A 27,925-nucleotide genomic window follows, 5' to 3' on the forward strand; every position below is an offset into this window, starting at 1 on the left:
ATTGCTTAGACACATCCAATCATCTCAATTTTACACAGATGCTGAGAGTGTAGGGGCTAGAGTCAAGGGGCGAGGGGTCCATTTGGGACATGGGGGAAGAAGTAGTCAGAGACAGGACATCTGACTGACCTGGGCTTTTGTCGAATCCAGCCGCCACAGCAGCAAAGGTAGGGTTCCCGTTCTGACCAGGTACGGAGACCAACTTGGTCAGCTTGTTCTTTATGCCTGATGCAGTAGACATCAGACCCACCTCGCTGGAAAACACACAGAAACAAAGAAGACTTTGGTATTTAGAAATAACCACTCTTGGATGTAGATGACATTTTTATCTTGATCTACATATATTTTGCAGTTATTCTTTTGGCATTCTTCTTTTCATCACACCTCAGGTTGTGTATGTTTCATGTCACTCTGGCACAGTTAACTACACAGATAGTTGTATGACTTCTAGATCAGTTTAAGATGAAGAGCTGTGCAGGTCTCTGTTGTTGTAGGTTTGTTCACCTGGTAGCAGTGTTGACCATGCCGCTATAGGAGTCATACAGAGAGAAGCCAGACGAGGGAGGGGGAGGGGTTCCGATGGTTCTCTTTAGGAAGGGATCAGACGAAGGAGGAGGAGGGGTTCCGATGGGTCTCTTCAGGAAGGGATCAGACGAGGGAGGGGGAGGGGTTCCGATGGTTCTCTGTAGGAAGGGATCAGATGAGGGAGGGGGAGGGGTTTCGATGGGTCTCTTCAGGAAGGGATCAGCGTTCATGGTCTGCAGGGAGATCTGCTGGAGACTGTCCACAGCTGAGAGGAAACGGGGAGATGCATGTCATATGGCTGCCTTTATCACAATACTCAATTGGTTTGTTTTTATTTGAAAGACTGGATTGATACATGCTTGATTCAGGAAGTTAAAAAGAGTTAATATGCTAGAAGAGGTGGGGAAACAGGTTTGGAGCAGGTATGAGGGGGTTGTGGTAGTGCACTACATAACTCACCATTGTGTGCTATGTGGAGGGGAACACAGTCCCACTCCGGGGGAGGAGAGATGTCCTTCTCCCCTTCTGAGCCGCTGCTGTTCCCCAGCTCCTGCACCACCGGTTCGTTGAACAGGAACTTAGCCAGGAGAGGGGGGCGGAAGTCTTCCAGCTTCACACGAGGCACTGGGGTTTGAGAGGAGGGAACGAGACTCAAACATAACCCTACACAGTCCTGAAAAGGTGTCTCCCAAGTCAGTGGGGAAAAAGGCAGGTAAAAACCAAACAAGACATTTGCCATGTCAATGTGAGAAAACAGAAAAGTCAAAAAGGTCAGTTAGCTGGAAAGGTAGTAACTGACCTCTTGGTTTAGGAGGTATGGGTCTTGTTATGGTTGTTGTTGTTGTTGAGCTGCTGGCCAGGGCCTTGGAATTGAAGCTCTTGCGCTTGTTTTCCAGTGGGGTAACGTATGGGAGCTCCAGTGAGCTGTGGAAAAGCAACATGGAATAAAGTGGTCAATGTCTGGAAGCTCAGTCACGTCTGAATACAAAAGGAATGCTTTATTTGTGAGTGCTGTCCCTTTTTACCACAAGTCAGATTACTCCTAGGCTACAGAGCCCAAAGATGTACAGAACTTACTAAGAGCTGAGCATGTCAGAATTTTGTATGGAGGTCATTGAGAAAAATGTGTACAAGCCGAAATAACCAAAGAGGAACCCAACTTAAGACTCTGATCGACGACACGGTTTGTGATAGCTGCAGTTGTTTTCTAATCTTCAGCTGTATCTGTAACTTCTGACACTGTCTTGTGTGTATTGTGTATTTTTGGGGTATATTTCTGTATTTCTGTTTTTCCTTCTTGCCAGGTCACCCTCGTCAAATAGGTTAACTTCAAATGGGTCGTACCTGGTTAAATAAAGGTTAAATAAAAATTAACTAAACCCCACCTAGACTTTGCATCCATTTGGCTCTTCTCCTTTGTAATGGCTGCTGGCTTCTTGTTCTTGGACTTTGAGTGAGCTTCAGGAGTATCATATTTCTTCTTCCCTTTGTTGTCCTCCATTATGTCTGGGTTGGAGTTCTCTGTGGTGGTGGAGGAGCTGTCATCGTTGTCCTCCTTCTGTTCCTCTCCTCCCTGAGCTCTTCCCTTGTTCCTCTTCTCCCTCTCTTCCTTCTTCTTCGGGGCCTTGGCTTTGGTCTGCTGCACTTTCCCTTTGGCTGCACTGGCTGGAAGGAGGGAAGAAGATGACAGATTCATTACACTGTGTGAACTGAATCAAATCCTGTCAATAATAGGAGTGTTCGTACTGTGTACCCCTGAATGAGTCAGTTGTTAAATAAGCAGGTAATCACATTTTAAGGGCCATCCAAATTCTCAACACAAAAGCATATGTTTCTCAGGGTTAATACTAATATCCAGGTAGGTACCTTTGCCATAAACTGCATCCTGATTCCCCCCCTCCTCAGCAGACTCTGGTCTGTCCAGGTCTTTATCCATGGTCTCCACCAGGCTCACATAGTCCGAGTCCTCCGAGCTGTGCCGGCGTGGCCCATCTAGGGGACTTCTTCCTGGGGCTGAAGGACCAGCCTGTGAGGGGTGCTGCTGGTTCTCTGGAGCTGGCTGTGGCTGCTTGGGGCTCCGGGCCTTGCGGCTGGCCTGTTGGCCAGAGGAGGAGGTGCTGTCTGAGACTTTGGAGCCTGGCTGGGAGGGAGGGATCAGGGGTTGTGTGGGGCCTCGGTTGTGGCCTCCTCTGGTGTTCCTGCTAGCAGCCCTGGAGGCAGAGCCTGGCATCCCTCGCAGGGAGTTGTGGTTGGCTTCTCCACCGTACCCATTCATACTGGGAGACAAAATACTGAGAAGTTAGTAATTCTAGAATCTACTCATCAAACCATTTCAGATACTAACGTCAACATATGTCAGACAAAGTTTACACAAAAACGTACATTCAGAAAACAAACTCACTGTGCATCGCTTTGAAGTCGTACTATTTCCCTGAGGTCAAAGGGCCTCCCAGTCTCCATGGAGGTGCTGGATGTTTCGAAACACATGCGTCTCTTGAACGGCTCCCAGATCCCCAGGGCCTCCAGATAGGCCGCTACTATCACCAGCAAAAACATAGAGCTGGGCACAACAGATAGAGGCAACGTTAGTAATCCTTACAGCCTTAGATACAGGGGAAATATCTGTCCAAGAAATGTAGCTAAATAAATGTATTTTGAACATGTAGAAAGGCTGATATGCCAAGATAATTCATGATATATGGGGTGCAACCTATGAGCCTAGTTCTGGCCTCTGAACTAATCTAGGGAACACACGCTCTAGGCGGGGATCCACCCATAGAATTCAAATGTGTTCTATTTGTGAGGCTCCCCCTCTCACCTCATGATGACAGAGATGATGACATAGAGCTCCAGCTCCCAGTTGGGTCTGGGGAGGACAGCAGCACAGGCAGCCAGCATGTGGTAGGGCAGAGAGGCGTTGAGGGAGAACACAAAGTAAGATCCTCCGGTGGTGAAGAACTTTAACTCCCGGATCACCCTGGAGGCTGTGAAGTCTGGCGTGAACCTGAGAGAGATGAAGAGACACGTCAACGTTGGTCATTTCAGTTGGTCATTGGAGGTACTAGTGATTAAGCAAAGCAAGCACAAAACAATTGTAGTGATTCATGGGATATTTATCTATTAACTTTAAACAGCTAGCTATAGGTTTACTTACAATATGACGATTTCTTTCGAAGCATTGGGTTTTAGTGAAAACTCTTGGCAATTAAGGACTTTAAAGCCGAATCCCTCACAGGGACGTCCGTTTATTTCAGTGGATTGAATGTTAATTTCCAGCTGTCCAGTGTTCTCTAACTTAAAGGATTTTCTCAGAGTGACGTTCGGCTCCTTCGACTTCATTTCTGAAACAAGGTTCACAAAGTTAATTAGTCACATACCTCTGACAACTTCCTCTTTCATTCATATCTATTTTTAGCTGCAGAGGCTTGTGTGTCTAGAGATCAAATATATAATTTACACAAATACACAAGCATAAACAAACTATCAAAAGGGCTCTGCAAGACTATTCTCGGAGTTCAACCCGCCGATAAGTAAATGGTTTCCTGTCTGTGGATGCAGGACATCTATAACAAACTGGATTCTAGACCACTCACTGTCTGTGGATGCAGGACATCTATAACAAACTGGATTCTAGACCACTCACTGTCTGTGGATGCAGGACATCTATAACAAACTGGATTCTAGACCACTCACTGTCTGTGGATGCAGGACATCTATAACAAACTGGATTCTAGACCACTCACTGTCTGTGGATGCAGGACATCTATAACAAACTGGATTCTAGACCACTCACTGTCTGTGGATGCAGGACATCTATAACAAACTGGATTCTAGACCACTCACTGTCTGTGGATGCAGGACATCTATAACAAACTGGATTCTAGACCACTCACTGTCTGTGGATGCAGGACATCTATAACAAACTGGATTCTAGACCACTCACTGTCTGTGCAGTCCTTCAGTAGCGACTCAGTCATCTTGAACCTGAGGAATCCCCCTGGTCCCGGGGCCTTGCCCCCTACCTTCAGCCTTTCATAGCTGCCCTGACCCTGCACCACCAGGAACTCCATCACCGTCAGGTTGTTCCTGTAGAGACAGAGAGACATACACAGTTAACAATCAACAGAACAATAAACAGCAGTTTATATTTTATTCACACAAACCATATGATTCAAATTGCAATGCATTCATCCACACAACCACCAATATGGCCAAGTCGAGGCTGTAAAAGATATATGGTCTGACTGCTGACTTCTCTCTGTAACCCTGTAGCTACTACAGCACCTGGGAGACTATATTCCTTTTCTGCCCGTCCTCCTCAGTCCAACAGAGATATTCATAGCTCAACGTCTCAAATCAGCACCCTGCCCTCGGAGGTGCCGATTTCAAGAAGCAACATCAGAGCTTGCCGGAACTTCAGAGTGATCCTGACCTCAAGCAGTTAGCATAAACGGCAGGTAGCCTAATGGTTAGAGTGTTGGGCCAGTAACCGAAAGGTTGCTAGATCGAATACCTGAGCTGCCAAGGTAAAAATCTGTCGTTCTGCCCCTGAACAAGGCAGTTAACCCACTGTTCCTAGGCCATCATTGTAAATAAGAATGTGTTATTAACTGACTACCTCGTTAAATAAAATGAAAAATAAATAAACACTGTACATTAAAATGGCACACTATCCCCTATATAGTGCACTACATTTGACCACAACCCCATAGACCCTGGTCAAAAGTAGTACACAATATAGGGAACAGGATGCCATTTGTGACACAAACCAGAGACTTATGTAAGTGGACAACTGGTTAAGTCCTACAGGCTATAGTGTTAACATGCCTTAGCATAAGCAGAGAGGAAACCGTGTGGTTGCTGACGGGGGAGAATTTCAAACGTAGCGACCTCACTTCCTCTGGCTGCAGCATTAGGTTGTAAACGTAGGGTTGTGTCGTCGAGCCCTCGGCGAAGCCTGCGCTGCCTCTGACCACAGGCGTCTGCAAAGGGGAAGGAGAGATTCAAGTCTCAAACATGGTATTGTATTTGATCAACTGGCACGACACAGGACTAAAAGACAGAGCCAAGTAAACTCACGTGGTTTCTGTGTACCTGGAACTCCATTGTGTCAGGGGTGAAGTGTGGGAGCCTCTCCAGGGGAAACCTGGCGTGAAAGAAGAATAAGACCGTAGAATTACTTCTAGAATTATTTTCCATTCATTCTAACTCTATGGTGGAGAAACCCCATCAGTGTGACATGAAACATCTTGCCAAAAGGGGTGACAGACAAAATTACTATTAGCAAACTACAAGTGCATATTGAAGGCTACTCACATTTGTGACAGTTTATGGGTGACAGCCGGGAGGTTGGGATAGAGGGCTAATGGCAGAACTTGGACATAGACAGGAACGTCAGCTGGGTTCTCCAAGACAACCTCTATCTCCTGGCAACAGAAGACTGCTGGTTATAACAGAAGGCTCAATACAGTAGCATGTACAGGACCCAGAGTTGTTCTTGACCATGTGACTTGACCAGGACAACTCTTGGCTCTAGTTATAGCCTTAGTTTAGAGTTGCTCTGGTCACATGGTCAGGGAACCCCCCCTGGGCCTGCCAATCTATCCTGAACAAAAATCTAAACGCAACATGTAAAGTGCTGGTACAATGTTTCATGAGCTGAAATAAAAGATCCCAGATTCTATATGCACAAAAAGCTTCTCTCTCTCACATGTTGTGCACAAATTTGTTTACATCTCTATTAGTAAGCATTTCTCCGTAGCCAAGATAATCCATCCACCTGACAGGTGTCAGATCAAGAAGCTCATTAAACAGCATGATCATTACACAGGTGCACCTTGTGCCGGGGACAGTAAAATGTGCCGTTTTGTCACACAACGCAAAGCCACGGATGTCTCAAGTTGAGGGAGCGCGCAATTAGTATTCTAAGCTAGACATAGCTGTCCCCTCCCCAAAACCCATTGGAGGAGGTTTGGCTTTCTCATCCAATGGGTTTTGAGAGGACGTGAAGAGTATGCAATTCAGATCTTCCCATAGAATTGATGTTAATGAATCCACCTCACCGATGAGCTGGTGAGGCTGGTGAGAGGGAACAGGACCTGCTGGGAAGAGTTCATGATAGAAGGCCACTTCAGCTGAGCTGACACTCTGGTCTCAATGTTCTTCTGGAGGTCAGCGTTGGCCTCAAACACCGCCTCCGCCATGTGTCCTGAACTCTCCTTCAGTGCTTTCCATCGCCGACGGAGCATTTGATACAAATCTACGTCCACATCCCACATATCCTCCTGCATTGACAGCCCAGGCGGTCTGCTCTCAGCTGAAAGTTCAAGATGTTTCAATGAAGAACAAGTTCGCTAGGTACAGCAGCAAACTAACCAGAAACCATTAAAGAATAACGGCAATAACCAAAAAGACTCACATTTCAGAACAAACGGTACTCCCACATAACAGTGGTCGCCACACTGCAAGCTGGCGTCAAAATAAATCTTGGCGACCTTCGACTTGCGTTTGGGTTCCAGCTCGTCCCGGTTGTTCTTCAGTCTCCTGTAGTAGAAACGTGAGTCCTCAGTCAGAGAGTGGATCTGCTGTAGGGTCACCTTCTGAGAGAACGAGCTCACCATGCTTAGACTCTGCTGCACTACTTTACCCTGGGAGGGACAAAAAACACATAGAAAATAGCATAGAGGCAAAATACAAAAATGTTTGATACACTCAAAACAATATAGCAATCTACGACAAGTAAAATATAGTTAGTCTAACCGGAAAAGATGGCGGGAGGACAATGTGTTTGGGATAGCTGGTCAACGTGCCCACTGCAACAACTGCTTTCACTGGTATCGTTAATATCTGTTTACAGAAGAGGAATGAAGATCACTGACAATTCTTAAACATCACACAGGAGCAATGAACAAACTGATGCATTTTATGTATTGATTTTCGTTTATGTGCGTGTTTCCTTTATTTAACCAGAGAAGTTACGTTGAGATTGACATCTCCATTTCAAGTGAGCCCCGGCCAAATGGAACAATTTCACAAAAGTAAAACGTATATAGTTGCCGTAGCAACTCAAATAGCAGGACTTAGTGACAGTAGCACTTCAACGGGCCAGTTGACAGGTATACCTGGTAGTCTGTTGTGATGTGGATAGCTCCGTCGTAGGCCCCCTCCAGGTCTTTAGCCACCAGGGTGACCCGGAAGGCAGCGTAGTAGCCCGAGGCTAGGATCACCTGCAGGTGGAACAACAGAGCCGTCAGTCAGCCTCCTGATTTCCATCTACTTTACCTACTGCTCTCAGACACAAGGCCACTTTGTTGGCGTTTCCTAGCAGATGAACACAGCATTCTGTAGTCATCTATACACACCTCCTTTCTACTCCATCTGTACAGGACCATGAGAGTGCTCACATACAAAATATGTAGGGGTGGCAGGTAGCCTATTGGTTAAGAGGTTGGGCCAGTAACAGAAAGGTTGCTGGTTTGAATCCCCGACTAAGTGAAAAAAAGTGATTGTCCCACCAAGCTATGTTAAGATGAATGCCTGAGTCACTCTGGATAATACTAAAATGTTTAAAAAATAAACTAATATTTAGAGGAAAAGAAAATGGAGAGAACATATATTTCATAGCAGGCTTAAATGACCTCCATTATCTCCAACCAAGTACCGCTAGATTCAGCCAGTCCAGGGACAGTAGTAGTTGTGATGCTGTTACCGTTTTGTGAGGAGAAGCTGAGGCGCTGTGTAGCTCTCTGGTCTTGGTCAGCACCGTGGTTCTGTTGCCTCTCTCGATCTTCAACAGCTCCACACTCAGACTCTCTCCTGTCAGCAGCCATGGCCGGATCACCAGCTGTACGAGTGAGTGAGTGAGAAAATGACTCGTCTCCTTTTCCGTCACACTAATCCAATCTGTTTTCAAACAAGTTGAAGTGAAGGAGAGATACTAGGTAGCCACCTCTAGTGAAGCATTAGTTACCCATGGTTACGCATGCATTCAAAAAGAGCTGTACTGCTTTATTATGGGATGTCTACAGAGCAGAGGGGTGTTGAGGGTGAGCCCACCTCGATGGGGTTGCTGTTGACAACCACAAACAGGATGCTGCTGGTGTCTGTCGCGCTGAGGACACCAAAGTCCAGGAAGTTCTCTTGCAGACTGGGCGGCAGGACAAAGGGCTGTTGAGAGGATGGGAGGAAGAGAAAAATGAGACTATATTGTTATGATATGGGGACCAGGTTAGTATTAGGACATGCACCAACACCCCTATCCAGGGAACACTTCCACACACCATTCCTCCAGGGGGTAGCAGGAACCTTGTTTAGCCAGGTTGATATGCACATCAGGTGATCGTCAGTCAGTGTCCCAGCTTGCAAGACGTGAGGCTGCTGGTTGGTTTGGTGGCCATGAGGCCTTTCGTTTTGATTTGAAATTTTTCGTTTAGGTATGTTTAGTCACCATCTGAACAAATGATAATCTGCCTGGACTGGCGACCAAGAGGTCAAGGTCTAGTTATGGGTTTCGTAACAATATGCATTTGTGGGTGTTTCCCCCACAATGTACTTGAGTGTGTGAAGGATTTAATTTGTGTGTGTTGCAGTACCTCCAGGAATCCAGTGTAGGCGCGGACGGGGAGGTGGAACTTGGAGGCGTTGGTGACCAGCAGGATGTTGCTGTCGATGTGATTGGAGGGCCGGACAGGCTGGAAGTGGAGGGAGAAGATGTAACGAGACTCCTGAGGGGGGATCAACACCGGCTCACTGAAGTTCTGCACCTGAGGAGGAGAACACGGGACCGTTCATATATACGCTGCCTCCTTAGGACACACTCAGAGGACAACAGAGCAGTTCAACACGTTTAATACTTGACAAACCAAAGTCCCCCCAGGGATCAATAAAGTAGATAGTTCTTATCTTAAGACTTGAGGACCGTGATTAGTAATTGATTGAAGTTGGTTGTATTTAAGCTGGGTTGGAACAAAAGCCTGCAAGCTTTGAGTTGGCCGACAGCAACAGGCCTCTGGAACACGATACAGTTCATAACAGTTACTCACTAAGAACATGGTCTTGGCTTCATCTGGAAGGGACACGTCATGGATGCGGATGGCAAAGTGGAAGGTGTTGGTGAGGTGGATGGGTTTGACCACTGGCTCTAGAACACTGTCTCTAATGTGGAACAACGTGACTGTATGGTCAAACCCCAAATACCTGTCACACAGATGGAGAGGAGAGTTAGTGGAGACGTTTCAAATGTTCAGAAATTGTGTAATGGTGATTCGTTAAAGTAAAAAAATAAATAAAAAATACTTCTCTTTTCACTGGTTAAATAAAATACTTGTCATTGTTATTGGTAAAGGAAACAGAAAAACCTACCCGTCTAGAACCTCAGCTAGGTATGGGATTTCAAGTTTGGAGTAGCTTTTCTCTTTCGCTTTTACTGTTATTTTACCAGAGGACTGGGAAGCTTTTTGAACTTTCGATGCTGGAAATCAAAAAAACAAAACCGTGTCAAAACAGGTTGGAACAAAAAGGCAGAGGTGCAATATGCAGGGGAATTCCAGAAGGTATGGGGAGTACTGAGCAATATAGCTCACTTACCATCAAAACTAATACTAGCGACTTTGGTGTATCTATGTTCTCCAGCTTTTAGCGTGACGGCCTTGAAGTCTATTGTGATGGCATCGTTTGACGGCGTCGCTCGAACGCTCATTATTTGCACATCTTTTGCTCCGGAATTGAGAAGATGCAAATTCAACTGCTTTGGTCGATCTGTAAAACATTTAAACAGAAAATACAATAAACTCATCAAATCACCCAAGAACCATTTTGAAACGTCCAAATCACTCAAATATTTCACAAAAGCCTGACCCATTGGAGAATGAGGGTATAAAGGTGTTGTGAACACAGCACACCTTGTGAGCGTAGCGTTCCAAAGTCCAACATTTCTATTGAGGAGTAGATTCCTGGTGCTGAGGACAAAGACACACAGGAACAGGTGACGTTTCAATCAGCCAGTCACAGATACAAGTATAGAAGTATTACTATTGGAAATGTATGGTGAGGCGTTGCTATTGGAAACATTGTTATTGGAAACGTATGGTGTGAGGCGTTGCTATTGGAAACATATGGTGTGAGGCGTTGCTATTGGAAACGTATGGTGTGGGGCGTTGCTATTGGAAATGTACCCGAGGTGACCTCCACCTCTACAGGCAGGATGATGAACTCGTCCTGGTTGGAGGCGTTTGTTTTGATTCTGATGAAGGCCGTGTGGTTGTCTGCGTCTCTCGACGAGAAACTGGCTCTCATCACCCCCTTCGTCTCAAACGGGGGAATCTCCTGACAACCACACAGGAAGAAAGAACAGAAAAGACATTCTATTCAGGGGTCAAGTAATTCCATTCTGGTCAGGTTTTTGTCTCAATTCCAATTCTAATGGTGTAGAAGTAACAGGATAATAATCTAAAATCCCCCCGACTGTCCTGATCTATACACACCCACAGATGGTGCGTTCCTCCCTGCTGCCCTGTGGGGAGCTCCAGGTGCAGGTCTCCTCCACTAGAGTACATCTCCACTACCTGCAGTGGCTCACTGTGTGGGTTGTGGATGTTTATGAGTGGAGAGAAGCTGCTGTTGACTGGGACTCGGGCCCCGATGAACGGCCGCAGCCTGTAGGGGTTGGGGATGCCCACACCAAACACCTGCAGGGGATAAGACACCAACAACATAAGACTCATGATCTACAGCAGGGACCTACAGCAGGGACCTACTTGATCTACGCAGGGACCTACAGCAGGGACTAAGACTGAGGAGGCAAGGGAGAAAACCAGCAGAAAATGCAACCCACAAAAGGATCCTTATATACAGTGTTCAGAACACACCTCCAGTATACAAACATATTACAGAATTATTATACATAGTGACACATTATATAAACATACACACCTGACATGTAAACACTCCATGATGAATTATTAGTATAGATATGACATATGATTCCGTAAACATATGTATTCATACACACCTGACATGTAAACACTCCATGATGAATTATTAGTATAGATATGACATATGATTCCATAAACATATGTATTCATACACACCTGACATGTAAACACTCCATGATTAATGATTAGTATAGATATGACATATGATTCCGTAAACATATGTAAACATACACACCTGATATGTAAACACTCCATGATTAATGATTAGTATAGATATGACATATGATTCAGCAAACATATGTATTCATACACACCTGATATGTAAACACTCCATGATGAATTATTAGTATAGATATGACATATGATTCAGTAAACATATGTATTCATACACACCTGACATGTAAACACTCCATGATGAATTATTAGTATAGATATGACATATGATTCCATAAACATATGTATTCATACACACCTGACATGTAAACACTCCATGATGAATTATTAGTATAGATATGACATATGATTCAGTAAACATATGTATTCATACACACCTGATATGTAAACACTCCATGATGAATTATTAGTATAGATATGACATATGATTCCGTAAACATATGTAAACATACACACCTGACATGTAAACACTCCATGATTAATGATTAGTATAGATATGACATATGATTCAGCAAACATATGTATTCATACACACCTGATATGTAAACACTCCATGATGAATTATTAGTATAGATATGACATATGATTCAGTAAACATATGTATTCATACACACCTGACATGTAAACACTCCATGATTAATGATTAGTATAGATATGACATATGATTCAGTAAACATATGTAAACATACACACCTGACATGTAAACACTCCATGATGAATTATTAGTATAGATATGACATATGATTCAGTAAACATATGTATTCATACACACCTGATATGTAAACACTCCATGATGAATTATTAGTATAGATATGACATATGATTCAGCAAACATATGTATTCATACACACCTGATATGTAAACACTCCATGATGAATTATTAGTATAGATATGACATATGATTCAGCAAACATATGTATTCATACACACCTGATATGTAAACACTCCATGATTAATGATTAGTATAGATATGACATATGATTCAGTAAACATATGTATTCATACACACCTGACATGTAAACACTCCATGATTAATGATTAGTATAGATATGACATATGATTCAGTAAACATATGTATTCATACACACCTGACATGTAAACACTCCATGATTAATGATTAGTATAGATATGACATATGATTCAGTAAACATATGTATTCATACACACCTGATATGTAAACACTCCATGATGCGAGGTATTAATAAATAAAGTATTCTCTACATTTCCTACTACTCGAGCGAGGAAGACCACATCAAACGACGTATTCCCCCCTGGTGGAATTATCTACAGGGAGAGAAGAGAAGGGATGGGGTGAATTAACTCGAGAGAAAGAATACGACAATTATCCAATCAAAAGATTGGAATCAAAAGGTCGAGCTACTTTTGGAAATGTAAATGTAACCAACCAATTAAGGTCAGTCTTGGGTGTGATAAAGCAGTAAACATGAAGATTCTTGTCATGATGCGATATCGTTTTAGAAGATACTGGATGACAGCCAGACATAAACAAATTGCTTTAACAATAAAAATGTTTAAATACCAGGGGGAAGAGGGTGTTTTTGCTCCAGCCAACATTCTTCCTTATTTGACTTGATTTTCCTGCTCTACTCTCAGGACTCAAACATGCTGAGCAGCACAGTCACACCATTCACCATCTCCTCTGCTCAGGAGTGCACTGGATTCAGAGCTGTCATGAGTTTCACAATTCAGTTAAAAGGCCCAACATGGCGGAATGTTGACAGTTGAGCACGTGCCTCTTGTTTTTCAAAAAGTACAAAACCAGCACATGATACCCATAACAGCCGGGTCACATGGTCAGTCAGACTGACAGGCAGGGGAATCGGAATGGCCGGATAAATGAGCCTCTGTCCACCGACAAACACAGGGCTTAGTCTTTCAGCTTTTGAACAAGCCGTGCGTATGCCTGTAGAACAGGAGACGTCGGCTGTGTCCCAAACCAAAAGAAAGCTTGCTGCCTACCTGCCTGCTCCAAAAGGACCTATGTAGGTAGCACTTTCCTCAGTAGGTAACTGACATTTAAGATGAAATTGGTAGGCAGCATTTTAAGGTGCCTTGGGAATGTGACACGCCAATTTTGACGTCCTGCCTTGAAATGCTGCATCTTTGTGGAATGGGACACAGCAATGGGGTTATACTTATTAGCTACTCACCCTGTTTTGAAAGAATGATGCATGAAAATGTGCAGTTGTTGCTGATATAGATATCAAGCTTATTTCCTCTGCACTAGGATTGTGCAAATAAACTTTCTCCATTTTTGGCATTCCAACAGGCCTGGGAACAGGAAGAGAAACAGTGTTGTGAAAGCTGTCGCACATATAGCTGTCAGAAACACAGCCGTCAGAAACATATAGTCCTAATGGGGTCAAATGGAGTCTTAAAGAAAATCTGGTTGATTTCCATTTCCTTGTCTCTCCTAACAGATGTTGATAAAACGATCATGCTCCAGGAGGCCTCTTCTCTTAACTGTGGAAATACCCAGCAGATAAGAGCACGTTTAAAAAGTATCAATGCCGAGTTGTCAAATGATCTGAGAGGGTGATGCACAGAATGTACATCTCAACAACGTGACAGGAAGAAAATAAACAGAGTAGTTGATGGTTGAATTTGTCCCATTTCACACATGTACAAGTCTATATTATCAAATTGTATTGGTTGCATACACATATTTAGCAGATGTTATTGCGGGTGTAGCGAAATGCTTGTTAAACTAGGTCAGAGCGATATGGCCAAAATATCATATCATAGTATTTTTCACATTTTTGACAGTATATAATGTTTTTGATTAATAAAAGTTCTACATTTGCTTTATGAGTAGTGTGACACCCTACGGTGGCAACACATACATTCTAAATGATTTCAAATGGGTCTTTATCCATTCTGATTGTTTTATACTGTTCAATTCAACTTCAACCTAAAATGATTTCCTGCATTTCCATAAATTTCCGCATTTCCTGGACTCATTTGAGATCATTTCCACACTGCCATGACATGGGCAAAAACACTAGGCCTTATTTTTAACCAAATGTTGCAATTGTGATTTAGATCAAAACACTTGGGTAAACTTTTGGAATCATGGAAATGTTTATTATAATTCTATAGTTAGAATATAAATAATAGTGGGCACTTTGAACACAGTGTTGTTTGACATGACACTAAATGAAAATGCCATGGACAAGCTATTGTGACAGGGTAGGAACCAAAGTGATGGTCAGTGTTTCCTAGGGGAACCTATAATCTTTGGCTACATTAAATCTGTATTCATATAGCCAACATATTCATTATTAGCCTATTCCTCTTTGATTTAGAAGATACTGTTGCACAAACAACATGCTGATTTAAGCCTCCACCAGTACTGGTATCAGGCTGTATTAGCTAGCTACGTTTGCTCTGACTCAGTACTTTTATTAGCTGGCTAACACGATTTAGCGTAAGTTGCTAAGAAAATACAAACTAGCTGTTTGCAGATGTAAGAAACAAACAAATAATGTAATTATAGAACGCTTGTGGATTTATATTCAAATCAAAGTGGCAACATCGTCATCAACATTGTTGCATATGCTGCGTTGACCATGCAGACTGAACGAAAGTGTCGTGGTCAAGCAACAAATGAGCTCCTTGAGTGACAGGGAGTGGGACTAGGTCTGTGTGGAAAGCAGCATGGAGAGAGAGAGAGGAGAGGGATGACTCAAGTAGAGGAGTAAACTATAAAAATGGACGTCACACACACACGACATATCACATTTAACAAACCAAACATTCAAATAGTTATAGAAGGTAACGTAAGAACCCAAACCGGTCCGTGCATAAATACCTGTATATAGTAAAATACAGTCTACCGCCCAGCCCTATGTTAAACACGTGTGAATTGGAAATGTGTTTCTGTTACATATCCCAACTCTCCCCGAGACACCCTCGGAGAGTGGAGTGAGACACCCTCGGAGAGTGGGGTCACGGCCAGGGTCTGCCATTATCAACAGCGCCCAGGAGCAATTAGAGTTAAGTGCCTTGCTCAAGGGCACAGACAGATGGTTCACCTTGTTGGCTTGGGTATTCGACCTAGCTACCTTCACGGTTACTGGCCCAACGCTCTAAGCGCTAGGATACTTGCAGGTGTATCTGTAGGTGGAGGAAGTTTACTCACTGTTCATGGAAGTCCAGCATTGGCGGCTCAAAGCGTATGGGCCTGCTGTTCCCTCTCTGTAAGGGTGAGCTGTGGGAGAAAAAAAAGAGGAACCAAAGTGAGGAAGAGAAGGGAAACAAGGACGACTTTTCATCCATGCTGCAGTCCTACTTCCTATTGTGTAACATGTAAAAAAATATATATAAAAAAAATAAAAGCTTGTGTGTGTAAAGCAAATCAGGTTAACATGTAAAAGCTCAGGGTAACCGCCAAAACAAGACAGGAAACCTGCCAAACCTGCTTTGCAAAAACAAGTGATCTACTGCAAGGTTGTTTCCCCTATATCATTTTGACTGACTATGACTACATAGTAATTTCAACAAAAAAAAAGTTTTTGCAAAGATAATTGAAGTCAGAGATATGCATTAAGACAGATGTCATTGCATGTGTATTCAGCTCAGACAAACAAGATCTTTCCATGAGAAACAAGGCACCCAAAAGGGAAACCGCTCCCTGCACACGCCACAGACAGTATGACTTCACTGAACAACACGTATAAGCCGACAGCACACAGGCAAGGTGTCGCTGTGGATCCATGACCAATGTTATGAAACGTCAGGAACTCATTTGCTTCTTAAATTGGAGTACAACAAGGAATATATGTTTTATTATTCCAAGGCCTACACTTGGAATACAGATGAATTCTATGAAGTCATAGTTGTACATTAGAACTTAGTTGTGCTCCTACTGTGGTCTTGTGTGTTCTAAGAGCGAGAGGTGGAAAAGAACTGCACATGCTCTTAATGTCGCTGTAGGAGATTGACCTTCAGCTGGGTAAATCACACACACCCCTCTGTCTGTGTGTGTGTTTACAGAGGAGCTCTACAACCAACCAGACCTCTCTCAGAATGACTCCTCCACTCCTGCATTTTGCAGCGTTTATAACTGTGTTTGAACACACATTTGCAGGTGGCGAACAATGCAGACGGTGTTCAGCTTATATTAATTGTAGATCATATTATTTATAATGTAAACAGAGGTAGATTCCCTGTAATTTCCCCCCTATAGCTTCAGAGTACAAACAAAGCCACATCATGCGTTGTTTAATGGTCATAATGGGCCACTGTGACTGAAAAAGGCCACCGTGTAACAGCCAATCATACACTCTAAATTCTTGAGGTTTCAAAATGCAAATACATTGCTTTTCTGCGTGGCGTGCATTGGCCAACTTCTGATGTAGACTGAATGCTTAAAAAAACAATGTCAGCAGCTAGATAGATGGGAGGCTTGGCGGTGTTAGTTCGCCGTGGGTGGAGGAGAGGTGCGAAGTTTAGACTATAAAAAAAGGAACAGATGCATCGTCAGTCAGCATCGTGACTAAAAAGCCACAAGCCATTTCCTGTTCCAACTAAGCAACGCAAAAATCTCTTCTGCATATTATAGAGATTGTCTAGAGAACTTTAAAACTGCTGAATGCTGGCCAGGGGATAAAGTGAATCTGATAATGAATCTTCTGCATATTGTAGAGAAATGTAAAAGAAACCTAATGATACTGGCTGCTAGCCAGAAGAGGTGTAACCATGAGACACCTATTGCATTATATATAATAACTGGTGTGACACCTAAGCAACGGAAAGACAAAAATAAAACTGAGAAAGGCTAATACAAAATTAAGCAGAAAACAGATTAACCACGTGTTACTAAATATAATCTTGGCCTCAACACGATGCTGACTAGACAATGAATAACTACTATTTACAAGCTGAACATAACTCGTCATTTGGAGAGAAAATACATAAGCCGCGGTGTTATTGCATGCTTTTGTGGTCAATCAGTCCTTGGTGTTGTGGACAGAAACCTCAAGTCAAAGTGAAAGGAAAATTGCCAGGCTTGCATATTTAACTTGTCTAGTTAAATTAAAGTTAACCATGACTTAATCGAAACTGATCTAAATAGCCAAAGCAGAACTTTGCTAAATTGCTAAATCTGTAGTGCTGGAAAAGTTGTGTCTTGATAAACCATTTGTGAGAAAATCTTCAGAGATTAATGACGAAGAGCAAACACAGCATCTCAGCTGTTAGAAACAGTAGACCAGACACTCCGTTGTAGTACGGCTGCAGCCGTACCAGACAATAACCACAACATAAGGCTCTTAGCACTGCCTGCATCCTCATACACACATGCTGCCCTGGAGTCTGGACATTGACCTTCATTATCAAGTCAGACTTTAAAAAGGCACATGCACACAATAACTAACAGCGTACATTTCCGCTACAAACTCCATTCACCACCTTGCTTTCCATTTGTATTGATCTCTCAATTGAATTCCTTGCTCTTCAAGCAGAGAGACCATTCAGTGCCATTCCATTTCATTTTATAATTAAATTACTATACCTTTGGGACATCACTTCCTTCAACTGGGTTATACCAACTTCCTCCAATCTAAGCACTGGTTTAACCCAACACTTCTAGATAAGAGAGCTATAAACGTAATTGCCCTTACGGATGTTTACACAAACAATGGAGAGGAATCAAGTCAACTAAGAGGACAAAGGTGAACAGAGAGGGAGGCGTGAGGGGACTCCATTGGCATCAATATGAGCGGTTGCTATTAGGGTCTATCAGAATGAATACATAAAAATAAAATGTTGGTCCCATGTTTCATGAGCTGAAATAAAAGATCCTAGAAATGTTCCATACACACAAAAAGCTTATTTCTTTCAAATTGTGTGCACAAATTAGTTTACATCCCTGTTAGTGAGCATTTCTCCTTTGCCAAAATATTCCATCCACCTGACGTATATCAAGAAGCTCATTAAAGAGAATGATCATTACACAGGTGCACCTTGTGCTGGGAACAATAAAAAGGGCACTCTAAAACGTGTAGTGTGTCACACAACACCCCAGACGTCTCAAGTTGAGGTAGCATGCAATTGACATGCTGACTGCAGGAATGTCCACCAGAGCTGTTGCCAGAGAATTTAATGTTAATTTCTCTACCATAAGCGGCCTCCAACGTCGTTTTGAAGAATTTGGCAGTACGTCCAACAAGCCTCACAACTGCATTCCCAGTCTGGTGAAATCCATATATTTGGTCCAAATAAATTTCAATTGACCGATTTCCTTAAATGAACTGTAAGTTAGTAAAATATGAATGTTGTGTATTGTTCCATTGTCATATAATTGGTACATTAATCCTATCAACATAGGATTAAAAATAGTTATCCAGATTGCATTTTGGCAACGTGTGTGTGTGAGATATATATATATATATATATATATATATATATATATATATATATATATATATATATATACACACACACAGTGGGGCAAAAAAGTATTTAGTCAGCCACCAATTGTGCAAGTTCTCCCACTTAAAAAGATGAGAGAGGCCTGTAATTTTCATCATAGGTACACTTCAAAAATGAGGGGGAAAAAATCCAGAAAAATCACATTGTAGGATTTTTAACTAATTTATTAGCAAATTATGGTGGAAAATAAGTATTTGGTCAATAACAAAAGCAATGGACATTAGACCGCAATGTCTCTGTGAGACGCAAAGTAGGTGAACGGATGATCTCCGCTAGAGGTCAACCGATTAATCGGAATGGCCGATTAATTAGGGCCGATTTCAAGTTCATAACAAATCGGAAAAGGGTATTTTTGGACACCGATTTGGCAGATAAAAAAATAAAAATGTAACTTTTTATTTTATTTTAAAACCTTTATTTAACCTTTATTTCATCTTTATTTAACTAGGCCAGGTCACAATTGTAAATGAGAACTTGTTCTCAACTTGCCTACCTGGTTAAATAAATAAAGGTGAAATAGGCAAGTCAGTTAAGAACACATTCTTATTTTCAATGACGGCCTAGGGACGGTGGGTTAACTGCTTCGTTCAGGGGCAGAACGACAGATTTTTACCTTGTCAGCTCGGGGGATTCAATCTTGCAACCTTACAGTTAACTAGTCCAATACTCTGACCACCTGATTACTTTGCACTCCACGAGGAGACTGTCTGTTACGTGAATGCAGTAAGCCATGGTAAGCTGCTAGCTAGCATTAAACTTATCTTATTAAAAACAATCAATCATAATCATTAGTTAACTACACATGGTTGATGATATTACTAGTTTTTCTAGTGTGTCCTGCGTTGCATATAATTGATGATGTGCGTATCGTTGCTCCAATGTGTACCTAACCATAAACATCAATGCCTAAGTATATATTTTTAAACCTGCATATTTAGCTAAAAGAAATCCAGGTTAGCAGGCAATATTAACCAGGTGAAATTGTGTCACTTCTCTTGCGTTCATTGCACGCAGAGTCAGTGTATATGCAACAGTTTGGGCCGCCTAATTTGCCAGAATTTTACGTAATTATGACATAACATTGAAGGTTGTGCAATATAACAGGAATATTTAGACTTATGGATGTCACCCGTTAGATGAAATACGGAACCGTTCCGTATTTTACAGAAAGAATAAACGTCTTATTTTCGAGATGATAATTTCCAGATTCGACCATATTAATGACCTAAGGCTCGTATTTCTGTGTGTTATTATGTTATAACTAAGTCCATGATTTGATAGAGCAGTCTGACTGAGCGATGGTAGGCAGCAGCAGGCTCGTAAGCATTCATTCAAACAGCACATTTGTCCGTTTTGCCAGCAGCTCTGCTGTTTATGACTTCAAGCCTATCAACTCCCGAGATTAGGCTGGTGTAACCGATGTGAAATGGCTAGCTAATTAGCGGGATGTGCGCTAATAGCGTTTCAAACGTCACTCGCTCTGAGACTTGGAGTGGATGTTCCCCTTGCTCTGCGATTGGTAACGCTGCTTCGAGGGTGGCTGTTGTCGATGTGTTCCTGGTTCGAGCCCAGGTAGGAGCGAGGAGAGGGACGGAAGCTATACTGTTACACTGGCAATACTAAAGTGCCTATAAGAACATCCAATAGTCAAAGGTTAATGAAATACAAATGGTATAGAGAGAAATAGTCCTATAATTCCTATAACAACCTACAACCTAAAACTTCTTACCCGGGAATATTGAAGACTCATGTTAAAAGGAACCACCAGCTTTCATATGTTCTCATGTTCTGAGCAAGGAACTTAAACGTTAGCTTTCTTACATGGCACATATTGCACTCTTACTTTCTTCTCCAACACTTTGTTTTTGCAATATTTCAACCAAATTGAAAATGTTTCATTATTTATTTGAGGCTAAATTGTTTGTTATTGATGTATTATATTAAGTTAAAATAAGTGTTCATTCAGTATTGTTGTAATTGTCATTACAAAAAATATAAAAATAGAACGGCCAATTAATCGGTATCGGCTTTTTTGGTCCTCCAATAATCAGTATCGGCGTTGAAAAATCATAAATCGACCTCTAATCTCCCCATATGTGGTTCCCACCTTGAAGCATGGAGGTGGTGGTGTGATGGTGCTTTGTTGGTGACACTGATTTATTAAAAATTCAAGGCACACTTAACCAGCATGTCTACCACAGCATTCTGCAGCGATACAACATCCCATCTGGTTTGCGCTTAGTGGGACTATCATTTGTTTTTCAACAGGACAATGACCTAAAACACACCTCCAGGCTGTATACGGGCTATTTGACCATGGAGCGCGATGGTGCTGCATCAAATGACCTGGCCTCCACAATCACCCGATCTCAACCCAAATGAGTACTGCAGAGTGAAAGAAAAGCAGCCAACAAGTGCTCAGCATATGTGGGAACACCTTCAAGACTGTTGAAAAAACATTCCAGTTGAAGCTGGTTGAGAGAATGCCAAGAGTGTGCAAAGCTGTCATCAAGGCAAGGGGTGGCTACTTTGAAGAATCTCAAATATATTTAGATTATTTTCACACTTTTTTTGGTTACTACATGATTTCACATGTTATTTCATAGTTTTGACATTCTATTATTCTACAAAATAGTAAATACTGAGAGGAGATCCCTCTGTGAAACTTACTAAAACTCACATGATCCCATCCACCATAACAGTCTGTCCTTTTCAGAGCAGATGAAAGAGAGTGAAAAGGGTGGAGCGAGACACTCAGACCAAATAGATTAATTTTAAGGAGCCACTAAAGCCCTGGAGAGAAGCACTCAAATATCGTAACCAAGGCCTGTGCTTTAGCTATTTTTACACAAATAGATTTTTACACCAAAACAGACCTAGGGCACACACAACGTAATGGGAAAGAAACCCTGCTGATGTTGACAATCGCCCCGATGACGTGCTGCACTGTGGCCTTCCACCCCATCCATGTTTTCTGATGTGGTTCTCATGATGATCTGACCGACTTATTATGTCACGCCACATGTACTTCTGCCTGATGGGCGTGTGCCGCCTGATGGGCGTGTGCCGCCTGATGGGCGTGTGCCGCCTGATGGGCGTGTGCCGCCTGTGTGGAGTGCACTGTGCAGATTGAGTTACTTTGTGACCCTAGCACAGAAACACACAGATTGCCAAACAATCCCTGGAAAGCCTGTTTAGTTCACCTGTGTGTGTTTACTTAAGGAAAGAGACAGGCCTCTGATCTGGAGGAACCTCATTGGCTGAGGGTGACGGTTAACCTGGCCTGAGGAATGTAAGGCAGGACACACTGATTATTCAAGAGGATTAACATGTTTCAGACCGGTTCTTCTAAATGCCACCAAGGTTAAGTGTAGCGAACTGCCACCTAGTTTGGCTGAAAGCTTCACAACCGAGGTCTAAAAGGGGTAACGTATTCACAGGGTGAGACTTTATGGAATCCACTTCTCTCTTTTCACGATGATGTCTGTCCACATGCTATGTAAACCCAGTCCCCTCCCGATGTGATCCTAACACTGCCTTGATGCAGGGGGGCTCTGACTGAACCTCCTGAAAACTCTTAACATCCCTCCACTGTATCCATAGTGACTAGGACACACACAGACCCACACCCTCCCGTTGTCTACCTCCAGTGAAACCCAGCAGCCAGTCGACCAGCTCCACCTCCCAGCAGCCAGCCCCACCTCCAAGAGCATGACTATGTTGATGGAAATGAGAACAAGGTGTGGCAAACAGTGGATCAGTCTCCTACGAAGCAAAGCCGCTACATATGGAATTGGCTAGCAGCCATAGATAAGCTGAGTAGAGATGTGATTCTAATGCCAGGGTTTACCCTCCTATTTAGAGTCTAGGTGCGACTGGTGTTACATAAGGACGTTTAATGAATGAATTGTTTACAGTCATTGTGGCCTGCAACAACAGATACAGTTCTCTCAGAGAGTCATAGGTGCATTCAAAGATAATAAAAAATATATACATCATACCTTTTTTGATTATATGAAGCCAGGTGAAGGTCAGGCTCTATCTGTAAAACAAAGAAAATCCATGTGAAGTAACCATCAGATGAGCAGCAGGCGATCTTCATAGCTCTAGTCTGACATGACATGGCTCAAAACATAGGAACAAAAAGAAAGTTATCCCACCCCTAATGATATCATCAGAACAAACAAACCAGGTCTAGATGCAGAAAGTCATAGGCAAATAAGTAAGACGTGCTGGTGCATGCAAATGTGAGCAGTTCTGACATGATGATGTCGTTTTATTTTATAACAGCAGTCAAACGGATGCGTTTCCACCACAAAGGTGGAACACCCATCAATTGAACACAACACTGGTGCCCAATTTGCATTGGATTCAGAATGTGCTGTATTAACTCTATATTCACCTCACTGCTAATTGAAAAATCATATTTTGCACTACAGTGATTCAAGCATCAAAACCAGCAAAAGATTAACGTCTCTGACTATGGACCTCCTTCAATCAAACCGGCCTTGGCCATATTTATGCAGCATCTCTATTTACACAACTACTGCCCTTGTTCATCTAGGACCATTTAACATGTGAAGTGGTGGCAGTCTACCTGTTGTTTCTTACCATTCCCTCAACTTTTTTGCAATTCTAGGCCTATTTGATCATAGATAAAGAGGGGATGTTTATATACTATGCAAACACTCCACAGGGGGTTTAAATGAGTTGAGCCCTCAACTGCTCTGTTAAGGCCAATCAGCACAGGCAGGCGAGGTGCGCAGGTGAACAGAGGTGGAGAGAGGAGGGGTGACTGACTTTCAGAGCAGTGACATGTGGGATGGACAGTGTTCTGACCCCGCCGGGCCGACCAGAGCTAGCTAGCCTCTATAACAGTGACATGTTTGTAAACTATGATATCTGGGTAGTATCACTGTCAATAATGTCCTTTTGGACATCTCACAGAAGTCCGCTCTGTCGTTTGTCTTGTCTGAAACAGTGAACAGCACACGACCAAGAAACCTGATAAAGGCTAAACACAGACTACTTGGTTTTACCCAATATATATAGCAGAGAAAGTGAAAGTTACAGCTTTGAGAAGATACTGATCTCATGTTAATTTTTACAGCGATTATACTTGATTTCACAGGCTGCTATTCACCTCGTGTTTACTGAGTAACTACATAGTAGCGTGATAGTGTGTTAAGCTGTGCATGTTGCATAGGGAGGGTAATGTGCCTTTCTGTGGTCGCTAGGAGGGGAGTGTAAGGAAACAATGTCTTACCTGCAAGAGGCCTCCCTCACCAAAGTGAAGTACCTCTAAGATTGTGTCTGATTGGATGAATGCTGTGGAGACACAATTTGTCAACAGTTATTAAAAGACCCCTCCATAATTACATTCTGCAGAAAGTGGCAAAGTTGACTTGACAACCGTAAACAGAGCAGAAAACAGATGAAAATATCCATGTCTCTGCTATTGGTAGGGTGTGTTAAGTGTGCATATAGGTCCCCATTTTCAGTGCATTCCTTAAACATGTCATGATTATGTTCAGCAATGCAGGAAACAGCCATACTTTAGACAGGAAGCATTTCAACCGTGGCATTTAAACTCAACCCACCACTGCTTCACACATTGAAACTGCTGGTGGAAACAGTTCTCCTTTTCACCCTAGCTATAGGCTGCATTTTTATTTTTCAAAGTTATACAGTTAATTGGATATGGAAAGGTGTACTAGCAGACGAATGCTTCCCTAAACAACTGTAGCCATCTAGCTAGCTACTGTGTTGTTGAATCCCAGTAAGGAATGGGCTTAATTCTGACTGTATGAAACATAACGTTACGAGAATGGCTAACGTTAGCTTCTTAGCAAAGCAAACCACTAAGAAAAAACGCAAACCTGGTAAATGAGTACACCTATGATGAGTATGCATTTCGTTGCACTGTACTCCAGTCTATGATGTATATAATGTGTAGCTTATATGTAAATGACAAATAAATTAACTTGAACTTGTCGGTCTTGACAAACTAAAAATACCACTTATTTCCTGGTTTAAAAGAACAGCTAAACCAGTGTGACAAGCACTAACGTTAGCTAGTGAAGGTTGATTACAAGTTACTCAGGACTAGCGATAGATATCCAAAATGATTACGTTAGCTAGCTAAGTTCAGGATATTTAGTGAAACATGACTGGAACTAGCAAAACAATTGAGCTAACTACGTTAGTTAGCTAACGTTACCGCTTGAAATCTCAAGGGCCACTTTAGCTAGCTTGGCTAACGACGTTACCGATACGTTAAAGAAGCGACTGGACTGGTTAGGAATGTGTGAATATATTAGCTAGCTAGTTTGGACATAATGCAACCAAGTATTACATTTAGCTATTGAGCCATGTCCTTTACTAAGCCAGTCCAAATACAAGCCGACACCCCCTCAATCACTGGACACTTTTGCTCTAGTCTTGAACACAGGCTAACGTTAGGTCGTTAACGGTAGCTAAGCTTGCTAGCTAGCAATAGTACACTTGCTGGCTAAATGTAGCGGAAAAAATGACAACTAAAAATACAAACCTTGTTTATTTGCCTGAGCTATATGAAAAAGTGCAAAAAATAAAACCCGAAGATATCCGAAACAAGACGTTTTTCCCTTCACTGGCAAGTGGAGGAAACTCGGTGTTCTTTCTGCTTGCGCCATTCTTCTGCTCTGACTGCATCACTGTGACCGTATGCTCCTAGCTATAAACATTGAGCGCAAGAACTGGCAAGCAGTGACACGAGGAAACTTTGTGGACACTGTGAACGGTGCAGTTGGCACTTGGCAACAGCACAAGAGCAAGTACTTTGGTCTTTGACACTCGACCTTATCACACGTTTTAGTGTTTTTACATCCTTAATTTCTATTTTCTATTTCAAATGCAACAGACATAAAAGTTATGTTCCATGTTCATACATATTTTTTATCAGCAGTTCCAGCCTTCATAGATTTCTCTCTTATTTATTATAGCAGTTAAATGTTTAGCGTTTAGTTAAGACTAGACAGGCGCTATGTATAACGTGTCTTTATTCTCTTAGCAGACACCATCTCTATCAGTTCACATGACAGACAGGAATTTATAGACACAGGTTAGGCATTACTAATCAATTATGAATATCTGATTATCATCCTTACGCTTTACTTTTCATTAAATTGTTGGGTGAAGATCAAGTGGAATAATACATTTAAACTCCAGAGGGCAGCAATGCTACATCATTTCCCAAACAAATTTCAATATCCCAAAATAAAATTAGCGAGAATGGGGGAAAACACACTCACAATATATTTGTATGACCCAAATGACACCATAACCCAATGACACCATCAAATCCAAGTTATAATGTATGACAGACTTTAATACACTAAAGTAAATGTACCTCATATCATTTGTGACTCCTTCCCTGAGTTTATTTGAAGGGAGCAACAATCAGCATGCAGACATTCAATTTGTTTTGCTGATATAAGGCCAATTGTTTTCCGTGCAAGGTCCATATGCCCTAGTGCTGGGTCATAGGGGAGATAAGACAGGCCCCCCAGGACACAAAGGTGTTCCTCTAGCTTGACAACTGCACAGTTAGTAGGGCAGATCAGGGACCCAGTGGTGTGAATGGAGTGAAGCGAAAGATGGTTAAGCAATTAGAAATGCACATGGGTTTAGCAATTATTGTTGCGTTTACCCACAACACAATAGAATAAACAACTGCCTGGAGTCCAGTGGAAGTTGCTGAAGGGAGGACGGCTCATAACAATGGTTGGAATTGAGTGACTGATTTGATACCATTCCATTCCAGCCATTATGCTCCATTCCAGCTATTATTATGAGCCGTCGTCCTCTCAGCAGCCTCCACTGCTGGAGACACAGGATGGTGATGGGTTAGGCTTTACAGCACAGGGCAAGTAGATAACAGATTATGTAGATAACAGATTATGAATTTGATTGATCCTCAGTGGAAAAAAGGTAAAATGTTTTGTTCATCATAATAATTTGTATTATGCCACAAATGGCAGTCCTGTGGGGGAAAATAACTCGTTGATGAAAGGTCAAAGGAGAATGGCAAGAATCGTGAAAGCTAACAGGCGGGCCACAAACAGGCAAATAAAGGCGCAGTACAGGCATCTCGGAACGCACAACTCCTCTGTTCTTGTCACACACCTGGTTCCACTCCTATCAGCTAAAAACAAGAAGAAGCAGACCCAGTGGGCACGCTATCAACAACACTGGACAATTGAGGAGTGGAAAAGCATTGCCTGGTCCGACAAATCCCAGTTCCTGTTGCGTCGTGCTGATTGCAGAATCAGGATTTGGCGAAAAGCAGCAAGAGTTCATCACCCATCCTGCCTGGTGTCAACATTACAGGCTGGTGGCAGTGGTGTAATGGTTTGGGGAATGTCTTCCTGGCACACGTTAGGTCCCATTGAGCAACGTTTCCATGCCCCAAAGAATTCAGGCATTTCTGGAGGCAGAGAGGTCCAACCCAGTACTAAATGGGTGTACCTAATAAACTGAAATATATGGAAATACTAGGAAATGCTCCAGGTCATACTAGGAAATGCTCCAGGTCATACTAGGAAATGCTCCAGGACAGCAGTGTATGATTTGAATTGGCCTGTTTATTCTAGCACAAAGAGATTTTTAATTGATCCCTCAGCACATTGACGCCTAGGATGGAGTGAATCATTGGTATCATGGTTACACACACAATCTCACAAGATCAGTGATTTCTCATGTGAGAGAAAAGGAAGTGTCTCCTCCATATTAGGATACATTTGGATATCTTGATCAACTGTATTGTGGGAGACCCTGAAAAACACCCTGAAGACTCTTCT

General features: G+C 42.4%; 1 protein-coding gene across 3 annotated transcripts in view; it reads right to left on the reverse strand.

Annotated features, from left to right (window-relative positions):
- The window catches only part of LOC110495521 (transmembrane protein 131), a 31,894-nt gene extending 6,096 nt beyond the window's left edge, over positions 1 to 25,798 (reverse strand). Inside the window, exons 1-32 of one of the 3 annotated variants that reach the window (XM_036982196.1) lie at positions 25,636 to 25,798; positions 24,352 to 24,413; positions 23,087 to 23,127; positions 15,793 to 15,861; positions 13,802 to 13,922; positions 12,798 to 12,914; positions 11,007 to 11,210; positions 10,698 to 10,848; positions 10,425 to 10,481; positions 10,111 to 10,281; positions 9,886 to 9,994; positions 9,567 to 9,720; positions 9,117 to 9,287; positions 8,581 to 8,691; positions 8,234 to 8,368; positions 7,647 to 7,751; positions 7,285 to 7,371; positions 6,944 to 7,172; positions 6,588 to 6,841; positions 5,842 to 5,951; positions 5,620 to 5,671; positions 5,353 to 5,507; positions 4,469 to 4,611; positions 3,680 to 3,866; positions 3,344 to 3,529; positions 2,927 to 3,085; positions 2,392 to 2,801; positions 1,911 to 2,190; positions 1,325 to 1,449; positions 985 to 1,149; positions 505 to 790; positions 130 to 254 (exon numbers count right to left, since the gene is read on the reverse strand). In XM_036982196.1, the coding sequence (XP_036838091.1) occupies positions 130 to 254; positions 505 to 790; positions 985 to 1,149; positions 1,325 to 1,449; positions 1,911 to 2,190; positions 2,392 to 2,801; positions 2,927 to 3,085; positions 3,344 to 3,529; positions 3,680 to 3,866; positions 4,469 to 4,611; positions 5,353 to 5,507; positions 5,620 to 5,671; positions 5,842 to 5,951; positions 6,588 to 6,841; positions 6,944 to 7,172; positions 7,285 to 7,371; positions 7,647 to 7,751; positions 8,234 to 8,368; positions 8,581 to 8,691; positions 9,117 to 9,287; positions 9,567 to 9,720; positions 9,886 to 9,994; positions 10,111 to 10,281; positions 10,425 to 10,481; positions 10,698 to 10,848; positions 11,007 to 11,210; positions 12,798 to 12,914; positions 13,802 to 13,922; positions 15,793 to 15,861; positions 23,087 to 23,127; positions 24,352 to 24,413; positions 25,636 to 25,759 (4,855 nt within the window). In that variant the 5' untranslated portion in view covers positions 25,760 to 25,798. Of the gene's footprint in view, positions 1 to 129; positions 255 to 504; positions 791 to 984; positions 1,150 to 1,324; positions 1,450 to 1,910; positions 2,191 to 2,391; positions 2,802 to 2,926; positions 3,086 to 3,343; positions 3,530 to 3,679; positions 3,867 to 4,468; positions 4,612 to 5,352; positions 5,508 to 5,604; positions 5,672 to 5,841; positions 5,952 to 6,587; positions 6,842 to 6,943; positions 7,173 to 7,284; positions 7,372 to 7,646; positions 7,752 to 8,233; positions 8,369 to 8,580; positions 8,692 to 9,116; positions 9,288 to 9,566; positions 9,721 to 9,885; positions 9,995 to 10,110; positions 10,282 to 10,424; positions 10,482 to 10,697; positions 10,849 to 11,006; positions 11,211 to 11,691; positions 11,876 to 12,797; positions 12,915 to 13,801; positions 13,923 to 15,792; positions 15,862 to 23,086; positions 23,128 to 24,351; positions 24,414 to 25,635 lie in introns of those variants that run through there. The other 2 variants (XM_036982194.1, XM_036982197.1) reach the window with 2 other exon arrangements.
- Positions 25,799 to 27,925: the final 2,127 nt, after the last annotated feature.

Source organism: Oncorhynchus mykiss, chromosome 7 (genome assembly GCF_013265735.2).
Source record: "Oncorhynchus mykiss isolate Arlee chromosome 7, USDA_OmykA_1.1, whole genome shotgun sequence".
Classification (NCBI taxonomy): domain Eukaryota; kingdom Metazoa; phylum Chordata; class Actinopteri; order Salmoniformes; family Salmonidae; genus Oncorhynchus; species Oncorhynchus mykiss.